The 26,612-nt window shown below is 36.8% G+C and overlaps 1 protein-coding gene across 1 annotated transcript; it reads right to left on the bottom strand.

Annotated features, from left to right (window-relative positions):
- Nucleotides 1-1,843: 1,843 nt before the first annotated feature.
- LOC139118572 (bcl-2-like protein 13) lies at nt 1,844-24,142 on the bottom strand. The gene is made up of 7 exons (XM_070681954.1): nt 23,885-24,142; nt 22,210-22,358; nt 19,862-20,130; nt 14,279-14,488; nt 10,914-11,182; nt 9,881-10,024; nt 1,844-3,372 (listed from the first exon to the last, which is right to left on the bottom strand). The coding sequence occupies exons 2-7, from the start codon at nt 22,305-22,307 to the stop codon at nt 2,752-2,754; spliced, it is 1,611 nt and encodes a 536-aa protein (XP_070538055.1). The 5' UTR covers nt 22,308-22,358; nt 23,885-24,142; the 3' UTR covers nt 1,844-2,751.
- Nucleotides 24,143-26,612: the final 2,470 nt, after the last annotated feature.

The following is a 26,612-nucleotide window of genomic DNA, read 5'->3' as shown; positions in this document are numbered from 1 at the left end:
ATTTTATAAAACAAAGCCACCTTATAACGGTTACGTCGAGTTGCACGATCCGTCGTGTATACTCTCATAGGACGAGAGTAGGGCTTCAAATTGTTTCGATGTATACCGTTTCACGACAGGCATGCAAAACTCACCGTCATCCTGGGCTGTATGCCTAAATGTCGCAAAAAATTACGTCTTTAAGATTTTACGGTAACGTAAACTGATCGTGTCGCGATGGTTTCAGCGGTATCGAGTGTCTGTCAAACTTTTTAGAGTCAATTTAATAACGTTGGGTTTTCAAAGGGCGATGAGACCAAGCAATTGCTAAGGCAAAACTTCTCAATCAGAAATTATGCATTCATTTCCGCGAGTGGCGACGTGTGCCATTCATGTTGTCTGCAATTTCTGTAAGCTCGATCTCGATAGCAAAATGAGAGCGGCGTTTGTCATTCGTATTTTTCCAATTAAATCTTGCAGTAGCAGCATACTAAACTCTTCTAAATGAACTGTTTATGTTTTGAATGCTTCAATTGAAAATCAAAGCAAAGAAAACGGAGTCAGTTTGATAAAATGAAGGGCTTGTATATGTACATTTGTGTACATGTGAATTCCGAACGGTTAAAGTGTGGAATTACTGAAGTGGTACTGGGTGTTGTTGTCATATGACACAGATATGTTAACATTACCAGGGTTACACTCACTATACGAGTACTTAACGAGTATTAATATAATATTGCATTGCATTTTTGCACCAAAATCAATCCATTTCATTGCTAGAATCTGCATGCACGGAGGTAATTCATATTGGACTGAATGTGCTATGGGCGTCGATCGGAGGAATTCGACTATTCGTTAATGTAAAATGTCGCAAAACAAAAATTAATGTCACAAAACAAAATTACTGTGTTGCGACATAGTCAACCCCCCCACCCCCCACCCCGGTCTGGCATACCATAGAGATCGAATTCCTCACTACAAGGACACGAAGTGCGATCAACATCCCCTGTTACCCTCGGTGGAAAACATTGATAGGTGCATGATATTCAAGTCTGAATCACATGATTCAGAGTCAGTCATCATTTGCATCTGTTACAGGGCTTGACGGAGAAATTTTCATCATTTATTCCAAATTCCAGTCGGTCATAAGGACCGACATGTTGCTAAAAACTTTCCGCCCGACGAGAAATCTGTCGGTCTCAGACCGTCGGACCGACGTTAATTTCGCACACTGCTTGTATTGAAGCGCTGCATCAAATACTATAGCACATCACTAAGCATATGTGAGGTCAACACACTTTCTGATATTGCAACCCCCCCATTTTTCTGTACAATGGTCCAATTGCACTATGGAAATAATTGGGTCAGACCAAAATGGGATAATGAATAGGGGAGATCTAAACTATGTACAATTTATCTAGACTATACCTATACTTTAAGAATAGTGAGTGTCATATATTTCCTAGTCTATTATATATTTCTACATTTACATTCAAAGCATGGAAAGAGGTCAAAGGTCATGACATAAGACAATCTTAAACTACCATATAGAGGCACATGCAAAGTGCATTAGTGACCCAGGGGTCAACTGTGAAAGGTCACAGTCCAGGTTGCCACACTACACACCAGCATAAATTTCCTACAATTTTATCGTTATTTATGTATGTCTATCTATATGCAGATGATACGTATTTCAGGCTAAGATGGGATTAAAATGATTTCTGTGGAATCTTTTCAAGATAGTTTTATTTTTACATAAGTACTGACTCAATTTTATGCCAGTGAATGCCAGGGAAAATTCACTTGGCATATTTGAACATGCCAAATAGTACACATAAGTCTGGAGTTGGGCCACTCCTTCTTACGTTCTGTCGAACCAAAACGATATCGAGCATCATCAAAGAATGCCATCCTGTGATGATTAGTTGTTAATTTATGAGCAGTTCTTTGTTAATATTCATTAATTAAGCCTGTACTGACAGCAACATTTGATTTACAGCCAAACACGAACAAACCCACCAGATACCATGGCATATGGCATCACAGTTTGAGCTAATCTTTTTGCAAATTTACCATTCCTTTAGAACTTTCAAAACTAACTGAGTTATGCAAGTTGGTGATTTGAGCAGATCCTGAAACCTTGGGCTCAATTTGACTCTTAGACTAACATATACAGGTGTATCTGTTGGTCTCTGTTTGTTTGTTTGTTTGCTTGTTCTCCAAATTCATGAGCTGTTGAATCACACTCCATCCTTCATTATGTACCGGTATTTGGTACAAGCATTTCCTCAACTCTGATTGGATTCAAATCAGAAAGGTTATCCATAAAAACAATGAACTTTACACTCAGACTCGTATTATCGGAAATTTTGTTCTAAAAATGTAATCACTTGATAAACATCTTGCATTCAGGTGGTAACTTTTGGGAGAACACTCACGTACCTTTGTCAAGAAAACCTGCATATAGCCAGCTCTTGAACTCAATTCTCCAACAAGTACATAAATTTAATACACTACGGATTCCACCAAGAATGGACCAAAGTTGCTATTGTTGAAATTTCTCAGGTTGCTTTGATCAAATAAACGTTTTGTGTCACTTTTATGATTCAAATTATGATTGGTGAAACATTCTGGTGATTCACTATTTCTTCATAGCTGCAATTCCAACGCTGACACCAAAGGCCAGTGCTGCTGCCGAACTTACACTGAACCACGGTGCCGTCTCTGTCTGAGTGCTCATTTCCTGTGTCTCTACTTGTGAACCCTGACCTTTCACACTTGTATCTCCAGCGCCCTCAGAGTTGGTCTCCTCTTCCATGGAGAAGTTGATCCCAAACATGGCTGCCACCATGTCACTGTTATCATATTCAACATCTGGACTCTGCACGTCTTCCTGTGTGTTTGCGTACACGCACACTGACTTCCTCTCCTGTCAGACTTGGTCAAGTCATCAGAAGTTTCGGAAATGAGATTTTTGGGGTCATCACCAGTAGAGGGCGGTATTGTATCAACATTTGAACTGTATCCAGATTCTGTATCGAAATTCTCAATATCAAGATAGTGCATTTCACCTGCCGCGTCACATTTTTCTTTGCTCACATTGCATGCTCCAAAATCTGCACTTCTGCAGCTTTCAAAGTTGCTGGGTGTAGTTCTCAGCAGGTTGCTAGGAGTCACTCTGTGAGGTTTTCCAGGGATGAGAAATGGCTGACCATGTTCTTTCCATGACGGGCTAGGGGGTCCAGTACTGGGGTCACTGACCTCAGACCCAGAGGACTTTCTTGGAGGTAGAGTTAGGTAAAGACCCTCTGACCATGGAGAGTTGGGTAGTGAATGCTCACTTGGGTTGCTGTAAAGTTCGGCATCATCAAGCGTCATTTTATAAACTGCCTCCTGTTTGAAAAAAAAAAAATAAAAAATCCTTTTATTTCATTAGCAATTGTACATAATTTTCAAAGCACAAAGTCACTGTTTTTTGACACTTGACTAGGCTTTGAAATATTTTCAACAAATAGTCACAATATACAGAACATGAGTCGAAATTCTGCTATACTGTGTGTAAAGATTTACAGCTTGCTCGGGTAGCCATCATCTAATCAGCATATGCTTTGCTAATATGCATGCATTACGCATAATTATGCATATATTACTCTTTGTCTATGGGAATTACATCATTTTTTTTATCTGTTCTGCTTGTATGAAGGCTTAAGGCATGTTTTGTTATCTTTAAGCATATCTCAAGATTCTAACCGATGACAGTTCTCAAAACTCGGCAAATCTAAAACTGTGCCAAAAAATGGTGACTTTGTCCCTTTGGTTTTGTTAATTGCAATTCAAGTCAGCATAACAAACACAACAGTTGTTGCTGCTGTTTCCTGAGCTGGTGGTCAGAACCCTTGAAGTCAGAGTTTTGTAACTTTTAGCAAAACACTGGTTGTGATGAAGTAGCACTTTTGTTCTATATATAGCCATAAAATTTATTGGAAAACAGTCTGTGTGAGATCTCATGACCCCATCCCTAAAAAAGGATGAAAAATTATTAAATTTGCATCATTATTAAGGATCCTCCCAAATCCAGCGACGATGATTTTTACAGACAGCTATCTTGATCTGATGTTGATGAAATACAGACACTCCGTCAAAGTGAAAAAAGAAGACCATGTTTAGTTAGCGGTAGTTTGCTCTCAAAGGCTGATGTTGCCCTTTAATCATTACAATTACGGCTGTCAAGTTTTGAGGTTTTGAGAGAGTCAACTATTTAACATAGACCAGACAAAACTGTGTAACTGCTACAGTCTCCGAGCACGTTCATTAGAACATGGAGGTAGAAGCGAGAAGATCATCAAATGTTTCTACAATTTTCCCATTTATGATCATGCTGCTTGCATAATACTGCTGACAACGTCAAAGTAATGGAAAATGAGGGGCAGTGTACAGTGAAATTATCCATGTAACATCTGAAAGGATTTGTCATGCCATCAGAAAGTGCATTTTTCAGTAGATGAATCAGCGACCTAACAGACATTTCCAGAGCTAAGGATTGAAATGAAATAGGTTGCTGGGAGAAAGTCAGGATTAAGCTCACATCAAGAGAAAACAGTGTGTCAGGAACATAGGTAAAGTCAGTAGGTTAGATTTATGGTTAATATCCAACAAAGGGATAGTCAGCAAGTTAGATTTGTGTTTAATATCTAACATAGGTACAGTCAGCAAGTTAGATTTATGGTTAATATCTGACAGTAAAACCAGCGTGTGAGATTTATGGTTAATATGTAACAGGTATAGTCAGCATGTTAGATTTATGGTTAATATCTAACATAGGTATAGTCAGCATGTTAGCCTTATGGTTAATATCTTTCTTAGGTATAGTCAGCATGGTTAATATGTAACAAATGTATGGTCAACATGGGTAAAATTAGCATGTTAAATTTATGGTTAATATCTAACGAAGGTAAAGTCAGCATCTTAGATTTATGGTTAATACATAACTAAGGTAAAGTCAGCTTGTTAGATTTATGATTAATCTCCAAACACTTCCATCATCAGTATTAGTAGAGTTTCCCGTAGACTTTTCATGAAGGTGCGACATAGGCTTTTTCTTAATTATCGGATAATATCGTCTAAAATGTCTAAGTTAGAGAGTTCCAGGAACATGAGACCAAAGTGATCTAATAGGAATATTATTATCGACATTATCCTATAAAACAGCGTTTTTAGAATTTTCCACCCATCTGCTTCTAATATTAGACTCTAACTTAGATTTTAGACGATATTATCGATTTTATTGGATATTATCCAGTAAAACAGCATGTCGGGCATCTGCCTCTTCACACACGTCTAATATTAAACTCTTACTTAGGTTTTAGACGATATATTGATTTTATCGGATATTTCGGATATTATCCGATAAAACGGCATGTTGGGCATCAGCCTCTTCCCCACTCGTCTAATATGAGACTCTAACATAGATTTTAGATGATATTATCTATTTTATCAGATATAATCCGATAAAACAGCATGCCGGGCATCGGCCACTTCCCCAACTGTCTAATATTAGACTCTAACGTAGATTTTAGACGATATTATCAATTTTATCGGACATTATCCTATAAAACAGCATGTCTGGAATCTGCCTCTTCCCACCAGCACATTAAGTTGATAAAGTCAACACTCAGGATGCTAGGGTTTTAGAAGTTGCCAAGCCATGACACCATATAGGCAATTGAGTTGCCTAAACAGCAACCTCAATTTGACTAATCTGCGGACACCACCAACAGATTAAATTGATAAAGTCAACACTCAGAACACTAGTAAATCACATCTTTATGGACTTACTAGTGTAGCAAAATGATGACTTAATCAACTTAATCTGCTGATGGTGTCCGCAGATTAGTCAAAGAGCACATTATTGGCCAAACAGATAGTCTAAGATTATACAGTGAATTAGTAATGCTGAAATGCAAGGAATAAGGTTGACACAGAACAAAGGTGGAAAAAACGTTGAAAAATATTCTTTGACGAGATAATCTGGAATCAAAGTTGCATCCCATCTTGTAGAAGTCAACTGTAACATTGAACCACATGTTGTAGTTGAAAGCATACTCTCTGGTTTTGCCGCTTCTCGAAAAGTTCAAGTGTGACAGTATTAGGTAGCATACACCTTGGAGACATCCATTCAGAAATCAGTGTCCTACCCTTCTGGACGTAACATTTTTGAACTTCTTTTCACGAAAAGTTGTTTCTTTTCTTGAGTACAACATTTCCAGTATTTCATACAAGTGTTCTCAAAGAAGCATTTTCTTCTGACGCGTGTTATGACAAATTTCACAGCTAAAAGCCAACCTCTAGTTGTTCATGGAAAGAGTGAAATTGAAGGAAGAGTCTATGTTGTCTGTATGCAATCCACAGAACTCGAGTACGTTTTCACAATCTGCGATTTGAAATAAAATACTTTGTAGGGTTTGTCATGGTGCCTAATTACTGTACTCTTGCAACTTCACAAGAAGTATTGTGTCTGGCAATGATGACAAAATCTTCTGTAAAGGGCTATGGCTGTAAACTTTGACAAATCTTTTCACAATTTTGTTTTATATGTCACTACTCTTCAAATCGTTTTGAAAACCTATTTAGCTTGTCAAAACAGCATCTATCTATACATGTAAACTGCACTGTTAAAGTCTACATTCTAGTCAAGACTAGAATTCACTTGTCAACAATAACAATGCAGTCTACACATGTACAGGCTGAGTTGACAAGCTGAATACTGTTTATCCGAACATGCTTTTGCCAGTAGCACAAGAAACTTTTGTTGTCATTCAATACAAAAATAGTGGCAAAATTATCAGAACTTAAAACTACTGGCCGTTCATTTGCATTCAAACATCTTGGGTTGGTCTACCAGAGTGCAAATAGCTGATATTTGAGCTAAAATCTAACATTGTCATAAAATGGCAAACTTCCCAAGTAAGAAAAAAGCTTTAAATCAATTTCACTTTATCCATGTATGATAGAAATGTAAAATTTCACTCTTCATATTAAAATAACACATTTGAAAAATTCATGGAATGAGTCATGCAACTTAAAAGTTGGTATGCAGCTGGACTGCCCAATTAATAACTAATCCACATAGAATTGGTGGAGAAGTTTGAGGAGATCTTGGAATAAAATGAACGACTGAGTATATCTTGAAGATGCTGAATGTTAAACGGCCAACGAAATGGTCTTTCCCTCTGTTGATATATGCATTGGAATAACTTGGTAAGAAGTATCCACAATGGAAAGGTTCACAAGGACAGCCTATTTAGCAATTTATTGATACAACGACAGGTGGACAGTTTTTGCCACCAAGCCTGGCAGTAGTGGAACCCACTCATATTCAGAGTACAGATGTCGGATTATAAATAAATTTGCAACATTGTCCTCAAAACAAGCTGACAATATAATACAAACATGGGCCCTGTCTCATTGTCAATATCAGAGATGTTCAATACTTTATCTATGTACATTCTTAATAGGGTACTCTTCAAAGGCAAAAAAAGTTGACTTGTCAAAATGATAGGATGTGCCATTTCATACTTTCATTCATCTATTATTTAGCAAACAGGTATCATACATGATCGAAGAAATGAACACATAGCATCTTAAGGCCACTAGCAGCAATCCTAACATTTGTGCGCCAGACCATTTCATGGGCCGTTTAATGCAGCGCAGTGACCCTAATTGCACTTGAGTAGCACAACTGTGCAAAAAGAGTGTCTTTAAATGTTAACATCACCTCATGAAAAGGCTAGTTCCTTGTTGAGAAAAAAATCACTAAGGAAAATATCAATACATTTAACATAACAAGTAAAGATTTTTATTGGTGCTTTATACAGGAAAAAACAAGTATGTCATTTGCACAGATAAGCTGGGACAAAGAGTTAACCGATAATTGCAATTGATATTTGATATATAGAGGACAAAAATAAAAATATGGTAAAAGAAAACTGTGCTATATATCTTTAAGTATTTCTGGTACATGATAAGATACGAATTAGATTACACAGATTTTCTACAATACAAACCTATTGCAATGGAAGGCTGGAAAATTCACCTGCTCATACTGTGTGTAAATGTGCTTAAAACTGTTCAACTTTATCATTTTTGACTGTTTTAGTAATGTAAAACCCGTTCAGGTATGTGTCGTCATACCTTTTAGCAAAAACTTACTTATACTATAAATGTAAAATCAGTCTGGAAACACACAACAATTGGTAAAGTGCAAAAAAATATAAGCATTTTACACCATACTGTAATGCTTTCTGTATACAAAGTCCAACAAGTACTGGTTACTTGTAAAAACACAAACACAAACACTGTCTGACTTGGATACTTACATGTAGAGTCATCACAAACATCTTTATGGGAACACAAACACTTTCAAACATTAACACCAGTCTTACGATGGTGATGTTTGCTCTAAGTAGAGCACTTCAACTACTGTTTACTTCCAAAAACACTATTGTCAGACATGAACACTCTTGACTCCAATGTTCTCAGTACCTCAAGTCCTACAATTTTGATTACTGGCAAAAATAGGTACACTTTACGACAGTAATGCTAACAATTAAGTGTAAAGTCTTTGAGCATGGACACTTCTGGACAAAAGTAATTATGACAGACAAACACTTTCAGACATAAACACCTAACATTTTCTGTATGCTAGGCCCGACAATTATGGGTTACTTGCAAAAACAGAAACACTTTGACACATCACTGCTAATACCAGTAATTGCTACTGTCTGTATCAAGAACAACAATTATTGGTTATTAGTAAAATCACAAACACTTATAGACGTTACATTCAACACTTATGATAGCCACGTTCCAGCTAACGTAACACAAGAATTGTAAATCAAGATTGTTTGTAGGCTTTTTGTTGAACAACTTATACATATAAACTCAGTACAACAAAAATACCCTTTGGTAAAAAGACAGGTACAGGGCTTTAAGATGAAGTTTAACCCTTTTCAGGTCAAGTTTTCTCAAAGTCAGAATAAAACTCAAGGTACCAAAACGATCAGTGTTATACAGAACCAGCTGTATCAAAAATATACCCTGTATACCACAAGAAAGTGAATAAAAAGCGAAACGTTTCAGAAACAAGTAGCTGGGGAAGGGCTAATCAAAAACATTCCGTTTTTTTTTCTTTCCCTATTAGTGTCTTCGCTAACCCCTGCTTTGGCTTACTTATGGGTATTTTAGCCTTTTTTAAGCTTGTTTACCTCTTCACCGTAATCATCACTATAAAGAATAAGCATTACAGGTTAAGTAATGCCAGAATTGAATAAAAAGTTGAAAAAAAACCAAGTAAAATCATCTGAGATATCTTTTTCTGTTGTGCAGAATTTTAAATTTGTCTTTTTGTAATTTTGTAAATTAGTGGGTGTTGTGTTTTTACTTATCAAAATATATTTTATGGTAAATGTATTTTATAGTTTTTTAGTCTTGAGGACCCTGGGAAAATAAACTTTCTTTCATTAAATAAGGTGCAATAAATAAAAAAGTAAATAAATGAGAAAATATCGCCAGATTTCTGTATGTCTCAGCAAGACAAGTCAGTAGCAATAGTGTTTTGGTTCATTCTAGGAATCTTAATATGGCCACGTCTGTTAATATATATTTTGGGAGATGTTAGCTGGTTTCACCAAACTTGACCTTATCACAACAAATGAACCTGGCAGGAAAAGGGTTAAAGACTTTCATGAAGCACACAAACATACCGTACATGTATTAAGTCTCCAATGGGATGGTCACATGACCTGGTCGGGTAGAGTTGCTCGGAGAAGTCGTGCTCCATCCAAAAAAACTACTGCTTAGATTTGAGACCATAAATGAAAAAAAAGAAAAAAAGGACACTAACCCATCCTCCCTGTTCCACAATGAAATTGGCCATGTTTTCCTCGATCAGTTGGACACTGTATTCTGTCAGTTGGCCGATACTCCTTTCGCCTTTCTTCACCAGTCCGAAAGCAAGATGGCGGCTGAAATTCAAGACTGATGCAACCTGGGAAGCAATTGACAAGTTCCAAAGTGGAAAACATCCGCAGAGGTCACGTGAAATCATGAAATTAATGAAAGTTATTGTGAACAGCACTAGATGTCTGGCTGTAACAGTGAAATGCTTAACCTACTACAAAAAAGGTTCTAAACTCTGTAAGTTGCAGTCACTGTTCACTGTATACTTTCCTTTGCATGTCATGCGATGGATTATGAGTATTTCTGTTCATAACTGCTTAGGAATATTACACTATGTTCAAATGAAATGGCCGTAGGGGCTGTTGTGATATAGATATGATTGCATGATGTCAACATCACCAAACTGTTTTCTTTTTTTTATAAAGATGAACTGTTTTCTAGGTTATGAAATAAACAAAGCAATATTTAATATACAGGGTAGAAATTTTGACTTCATGGAGCAATCACTTATCTCACTTGTCTGTTGAAATCATTAAGGGAATGCTGAACATGCAGGAGTGGACGAAAAATGCTGGTATTTCAAGACTGTCAAAATATCACTGAGGTGGTTTCCATTGGAACTTTCTGTCTCCAAAGACTAGAATGTATTGATAATCATTAACATCTTACAACTGTTTATGTAACAATGAGTACCACGCTTCAGAAATATACTGCAACTATTTACGCTGTATCTGTGGTTCCTTGTAATTGTGATTCATGGCAATTACATTTTCAGTCTATTCCTACTAATATGTATACAGTACTGTATATACCGGTATCTCCTTTGTTTTCCGTGATTGGGTATACTAGTTCACCTATTAATTGACCTGTTATTTATATGTAAACAAACAAAAAATAAATGCTTGATAAATTAATTACTTAATGCCAACGTTCTATTTCAGTATTGAAATATGCATGTATTCATTTTTGCTACTTGCCTGGTGCCAGCCACCAGATGTGGTATCTCTGTCGATGACATCACTAGCTGCCTCCTTGAAGACATCGTAAGTCACCTTGGCCTGAGGTAGTCCCAATAGTTTCCTGACAGCAGAGTTCAACTCCTGCTGGTGTTGCTGCTCTTGCATGATTTGGTCTCCGATTGCGGCAATCCTGCTCGCGATTACCGCCTCTGGACTCAGGGGCGCCAGAACACGAGGGCTGGCAGATGGCAGAATGCGAGGACTCGCCGTCCACACACGAGGTGATGCTACATAATAAAGTATCAGAAAAACGTTCCTTGTGCATTTCATCCTGCATCCATGTTTGTTTTTGTTTGGTTCCCTTCAGCTTAGATCTCACATCAATGTTTACGTTTACATTTTAGTTTTTTATTCATACTGTTATATAACAGGTATTCAAGAATAATGCATGTATAATTTTTCTAAATCTGTACAATTGTAGAACCTACCATACTGTAAGCTATCTTTCAATAAAAATTAGTATGTTAATACCCAATGGTTTAGTATGCAGATCAAACGATGAATCATTGTCGATCACGAAAATTCAAAGGCCTCAAATCGTGCACTACATACTTCATTAACATATTTCTGGGAGAGCAAGAGTAAACATACAGGTCACTAATGGTGCTATTATTATATTAAACACCCATGATTAGTTGTACATATGAAGCTGTGTATCAGTCTAAAACCTTCAACAAAATCAAACTTTGGTACTTAATATTCTGAAGTCTTCTACATCTCAGAAAAGCTGCACTGATGTGGAAATTTTCAAACATTACAAAAACACTTGTGGTCAACACCAATCCTCCACAAGTTTGTATATTAAACCTCTGACATCGAGGTAAGCTACAAGGATTTTTGGTTTACACTTAGAATGACTGAGATAGGCCTAAAAGGTATTTGGTCACCTGTTTTTTATTAACCAATCACAGATTTTACGTGGGTGGCCGCTTCTTAAAAAGGGCGCCCCGCACGACCAGCCATGGCATACTTAGCAGCGTCGGCTGCATGTCCTTTGACGTATCAAATATGGAGGATCGACAGCTGCAGGTGTTACGGGGTAGTTTGCTAAGCCCTGCCCCTTTACCATATATAGAATATGCAAATTTACGGTGACCATGTACCTTTAAGGAAGAATGCTCCTCATGGGCAGATGTTTGGATTCTCAATTATTTACAGTTCTGATCTACGACATATGGGGGCTCAATATAAAGCTTTTGGCGTACGAAACAACTTCACTTTCATAATTCTCGAAAATCAAAACTTATTTTTCCCCACAGAGTTAAGACAGGGATGGTGGCCATTTTGAATTGCAAATATCGGTAAATATTAATTTGTTTCTAGTACTAAAGTTTGCATGGTGGGCCCTGATTTTTATCCTGATTTGGTAAGAGAATCACTGAAGTTTCATTGAAGAAAGTTTGAGCAAAAGTTTTAAGTCTTTCAATTTCAAGGCTCTGATACCTCAACTGACAAATCAGTTAGTTTACAGTATCATTTATATCCCGAAAATTACGCATAGGATTTTCTTTCATCTCAGCAATGCATGAATGTTAAAAATATGCTTTTTCATTTCCTGCAGTCAGAGATACTAGTAAGCAAGTGTTAGGGATTGCTCAACATTTTCAAGCTAACCAGGTACCATACATTGTGAGTTCAAATCCGATCAAAAATCTACTGTATTTTACACACAATTACAGCAAACAAAAAAAGATCATTGAATGAACAAACCTTTGGAAGGACACTATAAAAGAAAACCTTGACACAAATGAACATTCTTCTACTAGGCCGCATGACTACTACATAGGAAGGTTTTCAGAACATCATTGACTAAAAACAAAAGTGGAAAAAATACCAAAGATAATGAAAAGGTGGTGAAATGTGAGCATGCATTATCTTGTTTGTGGGTGACATGATTACAATCAAATGGTGCACGTAGATACTTCAGGTACTGGTTTGTTAATGGTCTTTGCAACAAAAATACCAGAGAAATGGAGTGTTTTCAAAACCAAGGCAGGTTTGTGAGTTGGTTTGAAAGTAACAGCCCACAAGTGAATCAGAAATGTAACCTAGTTACGGAATCTCTGTTGTACAGTACTTCTGAATGTATTCTCCTGCCTATGTGTTATTCAAAATTCAATTTTACTCCTGTACAATACACACATTCAATATAAGTCAGTGTGTATTAGGAACAGTAAATGTACACTGAATGATGATACTGTAGTGTACACAGATGTGTAACAGGACCTGGGTATAACGGGTTTATATTTGAATCAGTACCCGCTTCAACCTTTCACCTGCTTAACCTTTTCTTCCCTGATTCCCAGTAGACAAGTCCACACCCCCATTGATAACAATGGGTTTGGGTCAAACCATTGTCGTGAAAGGGTTAAATGACGTGATACAGCCCTGTGCTGACAAGAACAATTTCTTGCTTTTTACAATACTTCTTAGATCATGCTCTAAAAATACACATAAAATGAAGTTTGAGTTTTAGTCATTGTGTAATATTTTTGTCCTTAATGTCACTTTCCCTACAATTCTCTATTACTGGACAATGCTGGTAGTACAGCCTTCACCAGCCCCTATATTTTGTCCCAAATTGACCAGAATAGCACTGATCGCAAATGACGTCATTTATTTCTCTCATTAATATGCATAATTAAATATTTGTCTGCATTTTCCGCTTAAACGACGAAAATAAAACCGGTTAGTGTTACAATGCTACTAAAAGTCACACTTATTTGTATGAATTTATCGTTTAGACTACCAGCTACAACAACAGCCATGCATACATCAACAAAATTTGTCCAAATTTAAGGCAGCGTTGTCCGATGTCGTGCGCGTGCAGCTATATTTAGTAACAAACCTGAGCTCAACGCTATTGCAGTAAGTGTTTGTTATCACTTGTCAATTGTGTGAATTGATGACAGACCATGCAGAGTGAATGGGGTAACATTTAACAGAACACAATCCACCACCAATAGGGGTTGAATGTCATGCAATAAGGTGTAAGGATTGTGAAATAAAGGTTTCGTGCTACACCTAGGTCAAACCAAAAGTTACAAAAAATCTTATTTTGTGTGTAAAGCACTATTCATTCCAAATCAATAGAAATAGAACGTGAATAGAACTACAAAAATTTCTGCCTCTTGCTGGGTTGCTATTTGAAGGAACACTTCAGTGAGTCCAGGTATGTTTCAGACGACACAATATAATCACACAAACCCATCCGACCCTGACGCCCCTTGAGGCAAATCTATAGGGAACATTAACACAATGTGAATACTTATAGTTTGGACTAGACCACTTGCATTGCAGGGAAGAGCAGCACAGTGACTCACCACAGCCTCTCTCCTCGTCCAGAGCATCCAGCTGTTGAGAAAGCTCTTCTCTCAGTGGCATAACCAGACTAGTCAACTGAGTATGTCTACCACTTACACACTGGCCTTTGCCAGTGCTGGATGGTTCCACGTATTCCTCAATAACGAACTTGGGTGTTCCTTGACTTTTTCCCAGTGAACTTGAAACTGATACTTGACCTTGAGTATTTTCTAAAAATAAGAAAATTGAGCCTTTGTTTAAACATATTAAAACTTGGTGCAGGAGTTAATATTCTGCCTTTATGACAAACTTATTATGATCATTGCAATTTATATTCTTTGTTTGGTTATCACTGCTGTTGATTGCAACTGTCCAGGTAACAATGCAAGATATCAATAAAAAGTGACCAACATGATATATGAGGTCTACCTATGGTACTTGAATGCAGATTTTGGAGGCAATGTGACCTGCTCTTTACCAAGTTTACTTTTGTCGCTCATTAGCATATTTTTGGTTAATGGTAACTTCATTTGAACAAATTCCAATTTACAATTGAGCATGCATCTACACAACAAAAAGGTCAAATAAGCAGCGGTTTTCAAGTTTTTAAAATTTGACAAAGAAATTCATGAATGAGATATTTGGCATTTTTTACCAAAAACAGCACAAATTGTCCCAAACATACACTGTTGTAGGTTTTGTCACAAACAAACCTGATATAGACCATCCTTTACAATCTTCATATCAAATTTCAAAGCAATCAGATTAGCAATTTCATAGAAGGTTTTCTGACAAAAAAAGGGGAAAAATACCCCAAAATACAAATATACAAATTTCACAACAATTTGAACAAACTCAACAAAGTTTACACTTAGGAATATGCATACCAAGTTTTAAAGCAATCAAACAGGTGGTTTCAGGGAAGAGTTTTCAACCAAACAAAGGAAAAATAGCCCTACAATAGAGATATAAAGATTTCACCGTAATTTGAACAAATCTGACTGATGTCACTTGTAAGATTATGCAGACAAAGTTTCAAAGCAATCTGACACACAGCTTCATAAAAAGGAAACATCTTCAACAACCAGATATGAACTATAAATGCTCACGTGTTTCATTATATATTGAAGTTATGTGTAAATTTGAACCTTTGCCACATGTTTGCAACTTCATTGAAAGTATTATGATCAACATAATGAACAATATTCACCACAGATTAACTTTATAGGTCATTAAGTATTCAAATACGCAATTAGCTGAAATAGAAATAGTTAATTTCTTTGACTGTTGTATCACCACTTTATATAGCAAGTGTAATTGCATGCCTTTGGTCAAGTCCTTCAAACTATATATTCCAAACTTTGAAAGCTCATTAGATATGCAAACTATAAATTAGCTGACATGAAAACTTAAGTGCGAAATGACTTCCAATATTGGTATAACCTGGTATAATCATTAATGTACATAGCATGTTATGCCAACTTTGATCAAATAAATCCAAGTATATATCCCTAATTAGGAAAGTTCATTAAATACACAAATTAGGAATTGGCTGAAGCAAAAATGCTTAATGCCTTTCAATAATGTTAGCCTACATAATAGTATCTTTAATGTACATAGCAAGTTTTATCAATTTTGGTCATGTAAATTCAAATATATATCCCTAATTTCGAAAATTCATTAAATATGCAAATTAGGAGCTGGATGAAGTAAAAATGCTTAATGACTTTCAGTAACGTCGTATCATTGTATATTTCTGTACATAGCAAGTTTCGTCAACTTTGGTCTAGTCAATACAGATAAATATCCCAAATTATGAAAGTTCATTAAATATGAAAATAAGGAATTGGCTAATGTTCAAGTGCTTAATGACTTCAATAATGTTCTATCATAGTATCTTTAATGTACATAGCCAGTTTCGTCAACTGTGGTCTCGTCAATTCAGATAAATACCCCTAATTAGGAAAGTTCATAAAATATGCAAATTAGGAATTGGCTGAAGTAAAAATGCTTAATGACTTTTAATAATGTTCTATCATAGTATCTTTAATGTACATAGCAAGTTTCATCAATTTTGGTCATGTAAATTCAAATATATATCCTTAATTTCAAAAGGTCATTAAATATGCAAATAAGGATTTGGATGAAGTAAAAATGCTTATTGACTTTCAGTAATGTTAAATCATAGTATCCTCAATATGCATACCAAGTTTCGTCAATTTTGATAGAGTAAATTCAGATATATATGCCTAATTAGTAGATTTCATCAAATATGGAAATTAGTAATTATCTTTCACGTCACCCTTAATAACTTGCACAGCTGATATATCTTGATGTGATCAACATTTGTAGCAAATCTCATCAAATTGTGTGCAGTCGTTCTCAATGTATAGCCGTTTTTTTCTAAAATCATTAATTATGCAAATGAGCAAAAAGTAAGCAAGCCACACCCACCAAAAACTAATCAGTTCTTGCCATTTGCAAACTGAATCTATGTACCAGATTTGATTCTGATCTGATGAGCCGTTTTTGAGATATTGAGCACACAGACAGACAGACAGACACACAGACACACAGACAGACAGACATCGCTGCGACATATGCTCACGTGTGTAAACACGTGAGCAAAAAATGGGAAAAAATTGCCCCAAAATAGAAATATGAAAATTTTGCCATAATTTGAACAAAATCAACTAAGGTCACCCCCCAGGAATATGCATATAAAGTTTAAAAGCAATCTGACACATATTTTGACCAAAAATGTGGGAAAAATTGTAATACAAATACAAAAGTTTTAGCACAATTTGAACAAATCTGACTGTGGTCTATCATAGGTTCATTCAGACTTTCAAAGTAACTGAATGAGTAGTTTCAAAGAAAACAATTTTTTGACGAAAAACAGAGAAAAACAGACTCAATAACACAAACATCGAAATGTCTCCACAATTTGGACAAGACTACTTTAAGTCACCTACAGGAACCTGCATACAAAATTTCAACAAAATCTTGCTTGCTGTTACAGAATTTTTACAATTTGCAAGATTTTGCCTTTTTTTTACACTTTTTGCATATTTTTGACACTAACATGAACAAATTTCACATACATGTACACCCTTCAGTGCATGTGTACACCAATAGTCCTGCAATTTTTGAGTTTTTATTGCTGACAGACAATCATACATACATTCATACATACATACATACTGTGACTTTATTTTTACTCTCCATACATACAGACATAAATATGCCACCATAAAGCTCTCTTTGGTATATACCAGTATACACATACAAAATGTGAGCAAATAAAAAATCGTTTTCTGGTGCAGACAAAAACAGACTATGCACTTTCAGAATTTTTGGATAAATCTGACAGGATAGTTGTATGTCACATCAAAGACAATCCAACATCAATAAATGCGCTTCAACGTCATTTATACAATGGTCCCTGTGCCCACATATGAAACAAATGCTTAGCCATGTATCAAGGAATATTTTGACAAAATAAGTTGACATTGTTAAAAAGTACCAAAATACTATGTGCTTAAAAAGCAATCTTTAGCTACGTCAGGTCTACCATATTTTGCCACAACTTTGACAGAATTTGAACAAATCTTCATCTGATTGAAGTCAAAGAATAATTTCCTTAAATCAAAAGGACCAAACAATGGTGAACTTGCTCACATGTCTCAAGTGAAAAAGACTGTATTTACCACGTAGCATGGCTATCTAGCCAAGTCAGAAGGGATACGAGTATTTGGCGCAAAGCTAAAAATCATCCAAACAATGTGTATTCTCAAGAGGATAAAAAACCCTATTAAAGCAAGGCTGCAATTCACCAGTGACAAAGACAAGTTTATTTTGAGTTGGTTACCATGGTTGCAATAATATTGTTGCTGTTCATGGCCATTGTCTTGTTCAGAATTGCTGCCATTTCACTAATTTACTGTTTAGTGTAAACATTCCGCCTTCAAAGCACTATAATTTAGAAAATGTATTTGGGTTCTGCAATTCTAAGAGGTGCTAGATATTTCTGAATCATTTTTTTAGTGTTATAAGATTAAAATTTGACCAGCTAGATATTATTCATTCTCCTTGCAAACAATTTTTTTCTTCATTATTGTGCAGCAGTATACGGTATGTATCAATCTTCCGAGTTTTTACAACTCTGAATGGACAGCCATAGCCAAATTTAAAACAGGTATGAAGTTGTCAGGTTTTAACATTCAAATGTATATTTTAAAGTCCCATTATCAGCTTATAACTTAAAACACTGGCGATGAACATACAACTTAGATGTCAACAACTAAATAATACAAGCAAGACTTGAAAGTTGTAAATGACCCGCTATGAGTGAGTACACAAAAACCTCTGAACAACGGACCGAATCCATTGCAAATGATTGAGAGTAACAAAGACATCATGGCTTTATAATGCTAATCAAAAACAGCTCTCTTAAGATTTGACAGTATGTTTTGGCGAGCAAAATGCAAAAAGATACATCAAACATGACTGTAAGTTTGTCAACATCTTATTCCTTTGAAACTGTTTAGCATACGATATAATTATTGGCAGTTATTAAAAATTTTACGTCAGGGGCATGGACATAGAACATGTACAGCGCAGACATGTTTTTGTCCAGTTGATTTTTGTCTTCTATAATTTCATGGATATTACAAATATTATTATTAGAAGTGCAAACCAATTTACTTCTAATGTTTCTATATCTAAATTGGACAGCGCTAACCAGATCTCTTTACAAAGTAATTTTGTCAGGATTGACTTCTGACCTGTTGAATTTATAATAACTTTATATTATCAATTACAGATGACTGACTTTGTTTTTATCCTTCATACTCACATTTTGTTTTTTGTCACAAATGTTACTGATTGATGACTGTGAGCTGCCACTGAAAATGTGATGTGATGCAATAGCAATAAACAACGTGTTTGGTGTGACTATGATGTGATGCAGATGCGATGCAGGCACAATGCGAATTAAGCTACAGTCGATGTGAAAGAGGCCAGACAAGTAAAGGCATCGAATATACAGTGGTTTGCATTGAACCGTTTGCAATACAGGAACTCTGCATCCTGTCTAAATTGAGGAGCTCCAACACTCTCAGTCATCACTATCATCTGGGCAGTAATATCAGTCAATATCAAAGAAATCAACTCAGCAAAAGTAGAAATATTGTCTAGAAGGAGGTCAGGCGTAGTCGTCAAAACATCACCTCACATCAACACACATCCCCCTTGGAATGCATCATTTGTAAGCATTGTTTTTGTGTGGATGTGCTAGTGTTATTTTGACTACGTCTAACCTTCTTCCTGACAATGCTTCAACTTTCACAAATTTTATTTCTTTTCTATTTCTCAGCTAGACGATAATAACACCTGACAGTGTTGAAAACTCTTCAAATTAGAAAGTATGTCTAGTTTCCATATTGCCAACACTGCAATGCTGCAAACCACTGAAAACCACTGTAATGTGATGCGGAGGAAGCAGATGTGATGTGTTGAGGTTACGGAAATGGTGTACTATGCTTACTTGCCACATGGTGAAGGGCATACAAAAATCTCTCTGTACACTGATTGTTCCATACCTGGTACTTCAGCTTTCGTTGCCGACTCACAGCTGCCCTCATCATCATCATTAGGCACGCCATCACCATTTTCAGCCTCAGCATCATTTTCAATTTCTGAATCTTCTAACTCCAGCTGCCCGACAACCTGCAGTTGGCTGTCTGCAGAACTTGTGGACTTGCCAGTGTCATCATCCTCATCCCCATCTTTACCAGAGCTGTCGTCTCTGTCTTCGTTCTCTGAACTGTCACACTCCAGTTCAAGACTAGGTGGCAGCAAGCCCATGTAGCTGCCAATGTCAAAGATTTGGTACTCTCAGTGAAAACATGTGAAAATAGTGGCAAAGTACTGAAGAACAGTCTGTGCAATCCATACACAAAAAGGAAAAAACACATTAAAGCTAAAGTAACCATATTTTTTGACAATTTTTCAGTATTTTTGTTCCACATATCAACAAGAGTTTCTTGGACTACCTCCTAAAGCACTGGGAAATACCCAGTATTTTGTGCATCAATGCAACTTGTCAGTGTGTCATATTATGCAATGTTATTGTTGCCAATTGAACTCAAGTCTGGACCTGAATTTGATAATCAACGCAAACAACTCAGAATATACATGTATGTACATGTAGGCTGACATGGTAAGGAATCAGTACTTTCAACATTTTGTGGGATGTAGACTAGAAAGTAGCTGACACGCCCAACAATAATCTTAAAATACAGTAAAAGTGACAGTCACTTGGCCTTAAAAGGATTAATGAGGGCAGTGTTCTCACTGAATAAGGTAACAGGGGCGTGGCGCCCTCTTGTAAATTCCGAGCGCCCCCTTGCCAGAAATGAAAAAGATTTATCTTTTTTGAAACATAAAACAATAAAATGTACGGGAAAAAAGTTGACAGTGATTTACAAGCAAAATGCGAGCGTGAGCCTCGATCCTGCAGACTGCAAACGTAATTCTCATCGATCTTGCAAATCTCGCGAGTTTGTGATGTCATCCGAGATCATAAGCCCATGTGCAACTCATCGAAGGCAGCCATATTTGCATGGCTCAGTCCGCAACGTTACGTTAGCCACGGTCACTCCATAGGGACCGTGCATTAGGTAACCGACTTAGCTGAGTAAACATGGCAAGGAGCTGGAGGGTAACCAAGGACAGCAGAGTACACTGAAGTTTTTATAGGAGGTTAGAATTTCGTTTGGTATTCCTTCCCAAAGCAAAACAACCTAATGTTAGGCTCGGTCGGACGTGTATGAGGATGAGAACACGTGAGTGTTACGGTGATAATTTTGACATCGATGAATAAATGTATGTCTCTAGACTCGCTATGTTTTCGTTTTCAAAAAATGTAATCTTCATTGAAATCCGTGAACTGTAATAAAAGTTATGGAACACTGTTTCAGGTCTCTTTTCCTTTGAGTTTTTTATACGAAAAAAAAATGCTCCGCAAGCCTGAGTTTTATGGTCACCGTGATAATTTTGACATCGATGAATAAATGTATGTCTCTCGCTATGTTTTCGTTTTCAAAAAATGTAATCTTCATAATTGAAATCAGTGAACTGTAAGTGTAATAAAGTTATGAAACCCTGTCTCAGATCTCCTTTCCTTAAGAGTTTTTATACGAAAAAAATCTGAAAAAAATACTCCCCAAGTGCCACCAAATAACACCATTTTAATCTCTGTTTTTCAAAAGCTCTGACACCCCCCTCCTGACCGCTAAAGCGGTCGCTTGTGGTGCTTGGCACCACGTCTTCGCCCTCTTCTAAAAAAATCCTGGGGAGAACACTGGAGGGCAATCACTAATTTTACGTGCGGGTGACACAATCAAAGACACTGTGTACATTTGCATTTAAGATTTCTGCACTCTTTAAGCAATAACTCTTTGAGCGACAAAGTCTATTTTTGTCCTGTTTATAAAATAACCCCCCAGCCAAATTTTCCAGATTTTTGCCAAAATTGAAATGTGATGTCCATTTGGTCCAAAATTATCAAAGAAATTGCAGAAAAATTCTTAAAAATTGGTAAAATGTGGCACTAAAATTTTGGCAGGAAAAAATTACAGCGCTCTAGGGGTTAACTATAAATTTTTGTTTTTCAGTATTTTTGTTCTATTTCTGTCATAAAATTTCCTATTCTCTACAGGTACTTAAAAAATTATTGTGTGAAGCCATGTGTTCAGCTTGTCAAAATGGCCTGTATGTGTCAATATCAAATGTTATTGTTCACAACAGAATTTCAGTCCTAGCTAGAATTTGTTTGTAAATGATTAAGCACTCGAGGCATAATGCACATAATACAGTATGTCGGCATAAGAGACAATGAAAAAGCCCTAAATATAGTGAGTTTTGGGGAAACAATCATTACACCCACCTCAGAACCACATATTTTGTCTCATGGCGGAAGTCCTCTGTTGCCATGGCAACGGGAGCTTCCACCTCAACAGCGGTATGTGCAGCTTCGTCACTCATGATCGCACTTCCGTCTGGTTCTTCTTTATCTTACTTCTGACCTAAGGAAGACTGATTAATCCACAGAAGAAAATAGGCAGAAAAAGTTAGGCATTAATCAACAATGAACATAGTGTCAATATCATAGTATTCATACACTAACCCTTTGAGCACCAAAGTCAATTTTTGTCGCCTTTATATTATAAAATACACCCAAGTATATTTTTCTCAGCTCTGCCAAAATTTTGATAGAAATCTTTAGCCAATGAAATGGGATATCCTTTTGATCCAAAATTATCAAAAAATTACAAAAAAAAAATCACAAAAATTGGTTAAATGTTGCACTAAAATTTTGGTGGGAGAAAATTGCATCACTAAAAGCTTAGTGAACTTCTTACATTGGGAAGCTAACAATTTATATTATATAAAATGTCATTTCATTATAACATGTCTTTGTGAGAGAAGAAATAAGAATTTTGTATGTGCATAAACTTAAATATTTATACTATAAACTTGTTATTTTAAATGTGGAACCCTCTGTGGATGAGACTTATTAACATTTTTTACAATAAGGTGGGCACTTGCTATGTGGAACATATACCTTTGCAAATGCTCTGCTGTGGGTTGTTTGATATGTAGCTTTCTCTATAAAAATATGTATTTTGCATGTAACAGAGGTCAGTCTCCTGATCAGCATTGATAATAAAGGCAACTGAGAGTTAAAGTGTATATACTGGTAAAATGAGTAGTCTATTCATGTTATAAGAGCAGAACTCAGACCATATTCAACATGTATCTAATCCTGAGCTTATTCAAAAATTCATTTGTAATCAACGACACTGCATACATCAGTGACTGACTCAAGATTTTATAGGCAGACTCTCAGGAGTGGTTCACCATTTGGTGAGAGGAGCAGGGAGAATGGTGGGGGCAAACTGACTATCACATCAGGGGAATTTTGTGTCCGAGGTAGTATTCATACAAGGGATAACTGAAAATACAGAGGCTCCACTTCAAAACCGTGTCCCCGTCACTGCCGTCCACTTCTCACCTCCATCAAGTGGCAGAAGCCTTGGCACGGTATAAATGAAGTCAAAGATAGCATTTCCTGTCAAAACCATCAACAATCGCACTTCAGCTACCCTCTCACTGCACAGCCTATTACTTTAGCCAATCTCCCTTGCTGACAATGACCTTGAAACGAATCCGCCATGACACTGATTCAAAATACCCCGTGTACGTGTACGTCAAATTTTGTTTACGATCATCAAGGATGACAACCTTGCACTATATCCCTAAGTTGAGTCCTATAACGCTTGTTTATCATTTCAACACGTTGCTGAAAGTATGCCATAGGAAATGCATCAGTGCAACACCGAAGAATATACCCACAACAACACCAGAACCTAAAATTACCTGTATTGCGTAACAAACACAATCAATTTCTTGCACACTACGAACAATACATCGCCAGAAATTTGATTTTTAGGGCATGATCAGAAAATCGCACAAGCGAGAAGTACTCCGTGATTCTTGATTCAATGATGTCAGTACTTGACTGATCAAAAGACGTTCAAAATATCAATGTTGATGCATACCTTTGGTGACAACAAATTGCCGCGATGATGACCAGGGATCTCAGCTGTTTTTGAGGTCACGTCCGTACGCATGGAGGTCATGAGTCCTACGCGATAAGGTCATGACAAAACACGATTATAATTCAACTGAAAACCATTTATAAGGCTAAAATAATTCATTAATAACATATGTGATCATTGTCATTACTGGCGCAAAGTTTTGAAATAGTACAAACGAAAAAATCGATGTAATAGGCCATTGAAAATTGACATGGAACAAGTGTAGTTGTGTACAAACCTTGTTTACAACAGCGCCATCATGAATGGTGTATCTTGGGATTGTTTTCAACAAATGAACATCGGATGTTGCGAAACCGATCAATTTTGGCTAGTTGCCAGCTCAATGTCATGTCACTGACTCCAGAAATACGGTGTTTTCGACAAAGTAAGTCACTCTCGAATCGCTAAGAAGGAAAATTCAGGATTCATTATCTTCTTTCCAGATAAAAGTGGCATTTTTCCTATTCAATGCCGAATTCCAGGTGAGCCGTCCTCTTACCCCTGTATTCAGTCCGACACTTGACTCACGTGTGCGAAAGAAAACCCTCATCCGTAAAGACTACTCGGAAATAAAATTTGATGTGTGCACATAAAGGATCACCAGTACTCAAACTCGTGCTTGAGCGTGTCAATTTATTTGATAAAATTCTAATATAATTTACTTATTTGCCAACATACTAACTGACAGACGGCCTGACTTATTACTCGCTCGCCCTCTTCTCTCAGTCTCACTCACACTCTTTCGTACTTACTTGCTCACTTACTTACTTACTTACTTACTTACTTACTTACTTACTTACTTACTTACTTACTTACTTACTTACATAAACTCTGTTTGTTTATGCTTACCGTGACAAACCTTTTCTTGGAAAACACTGCATAATATTATGAATTCAAAGAAAATCGAATGCTTTTCAATGCTACGCAACATAGTTATCAGACATATAGTGTACCCTTTGCCGTAATTCTGGCGCTAGCTGCGCAGTGTTATATGCATTAGCACGGCAGCTGAATTGGGTAGGCAACTAGTCTGGTCACCTGCCCTATTTCTACCGCTTGCTGCACTATGCTCCAATAGCACAACGCCAATAGAAAGACCAGCTTTCAGGCAACCGAAATACAGAAAGTACAGTTGGGGAAAATTTCATTGGAAAATTTAGATTTTCATAGAGGGCGCACTGTTTCCCAAGTAAAGTATATACACAGGCCGTGGATATTGACATGCGCTTGTCAATACCCAGATCTAGATTTGACTGGCGCCTGTCAATGGACAAAAGTTGGCTAATGACACGCACGTTTTTCGCAAAAACAAATGCACCACATTTTAGCGAAATAAACTTGTTAGCATGCTTTTTAAAACATTTTTGCAAGAATACATTGACAAAGTCGCTGCAATTTGGCGTATTGTCAGGTGCAGCCAACGGAGCTATTCATCGAAAAAGCTATTGCGGGAGCAATTTTTTTAGGGCAGGAGAAATTTTAATTTTGCTTGGGCGGGAGACATATTTTTAGCTGACAGGGAGCAGATTTAATTTTTTTGTTGGGCAGGGCAGATATAGGTTGATTGGCCTGGGGACTGCGATTGGGGAAAAACGAGGAGTAGAGAAGTTGCTTGTAAAACAGGGACAGGGGAAAACAAACAGGCTTTTTCATCACAAGGCAGGGGAGCTTTATGTCTGCAGAGGAATTATGAAATTTTAAGTGGAAATTTTTCCATGGCAGGGGAAATCGACAAGTTTTTTTCGCCATAGTGCAGGGGAGCTTATTAAAAAATTCACAATGGGGAGGATAACAGGCAAAAATATGTGGGGAGGGGGTAAAACTGAAGTTTGGTTGCGGGAGGGTAAGTCGACGTCGAAAAATTTATTTTCAGTTGGAGGGCAAATTATAAACAGTTAATTAATTACCCTCTTGACTTAAAATTAGTCAGTTCACATTACTTGTCATGCACGATATATATCCTATCATAATAAGGACCCCCTTCAGTGCATTGTTCGTTGGCTGCACCTGTATTGTAGACTTTACTGGACACGATATCGCATCAACGACTGTCAACAGCCAGGATCTGGCTCAGACGCGTGTCAGTAGACCATGGTCTATTGACAGGCACCTGTCACACACATACCAGGGTTCTGTCTAAATTGACAGGCACCTGCCAACGGCCTGAGACACTCCAATGAAACAAAACGAACGAAACCGTGACTGGAAATGAATAGAGGATGCAAAGAATGGGATTCAATACAATACAATAATCATTAACTTTTCTGTCATATCTTACAATAGTGTTGTAGGGTATGTGATATATTTAAATATAAATTCGTCACTTAAGCTTATTTAAGGTACTACTCGCCTCGAAAGTGAACGCCTTAAACTTCTGCTCAAACTTTCCTCAAGGACGCTTTCCACTATTTCTTTCAAAATCATGAATAAAAATCGAGGGTCACCGTGCAAAGTTTGGTACTAGAAAAGCAAATTACCCAAGATTTACTGAAATTCAAAATGGCCACCATCCCTGTGTTAACTCTATGGAGAAAATCGGCACATCATTTTTTTATTACACACTGTAGCCCTATACCTAAACACGATGTCTTACAGTAGGGTACAATATACTGTATGAGTTGCAATTTCTTACATATGTACCAGGAATAGTTGTTAAAAAGGCCACACCGAATCCGTCTTCACGTTTAAC

The sequence above is a fragment of the Ptychodera flava genome, chromosome 2 (genome assembly GCF_041260155.1).
Source record: "Ptychodera flava strain L36383 chromosome 2, AS_Pfla_20210202, whole genome shotgun sequence".
NCBI classification, from domain to species: domain Eukaryota; kingdom Metazoa; phylum Hemichordata; class Enteropneusta; family Ptychoderidae; genus Ptychodera; species Ptychodera flava.
This window is presented reverse-complemented; position numbering and strand designations above follow the sequence as displayed.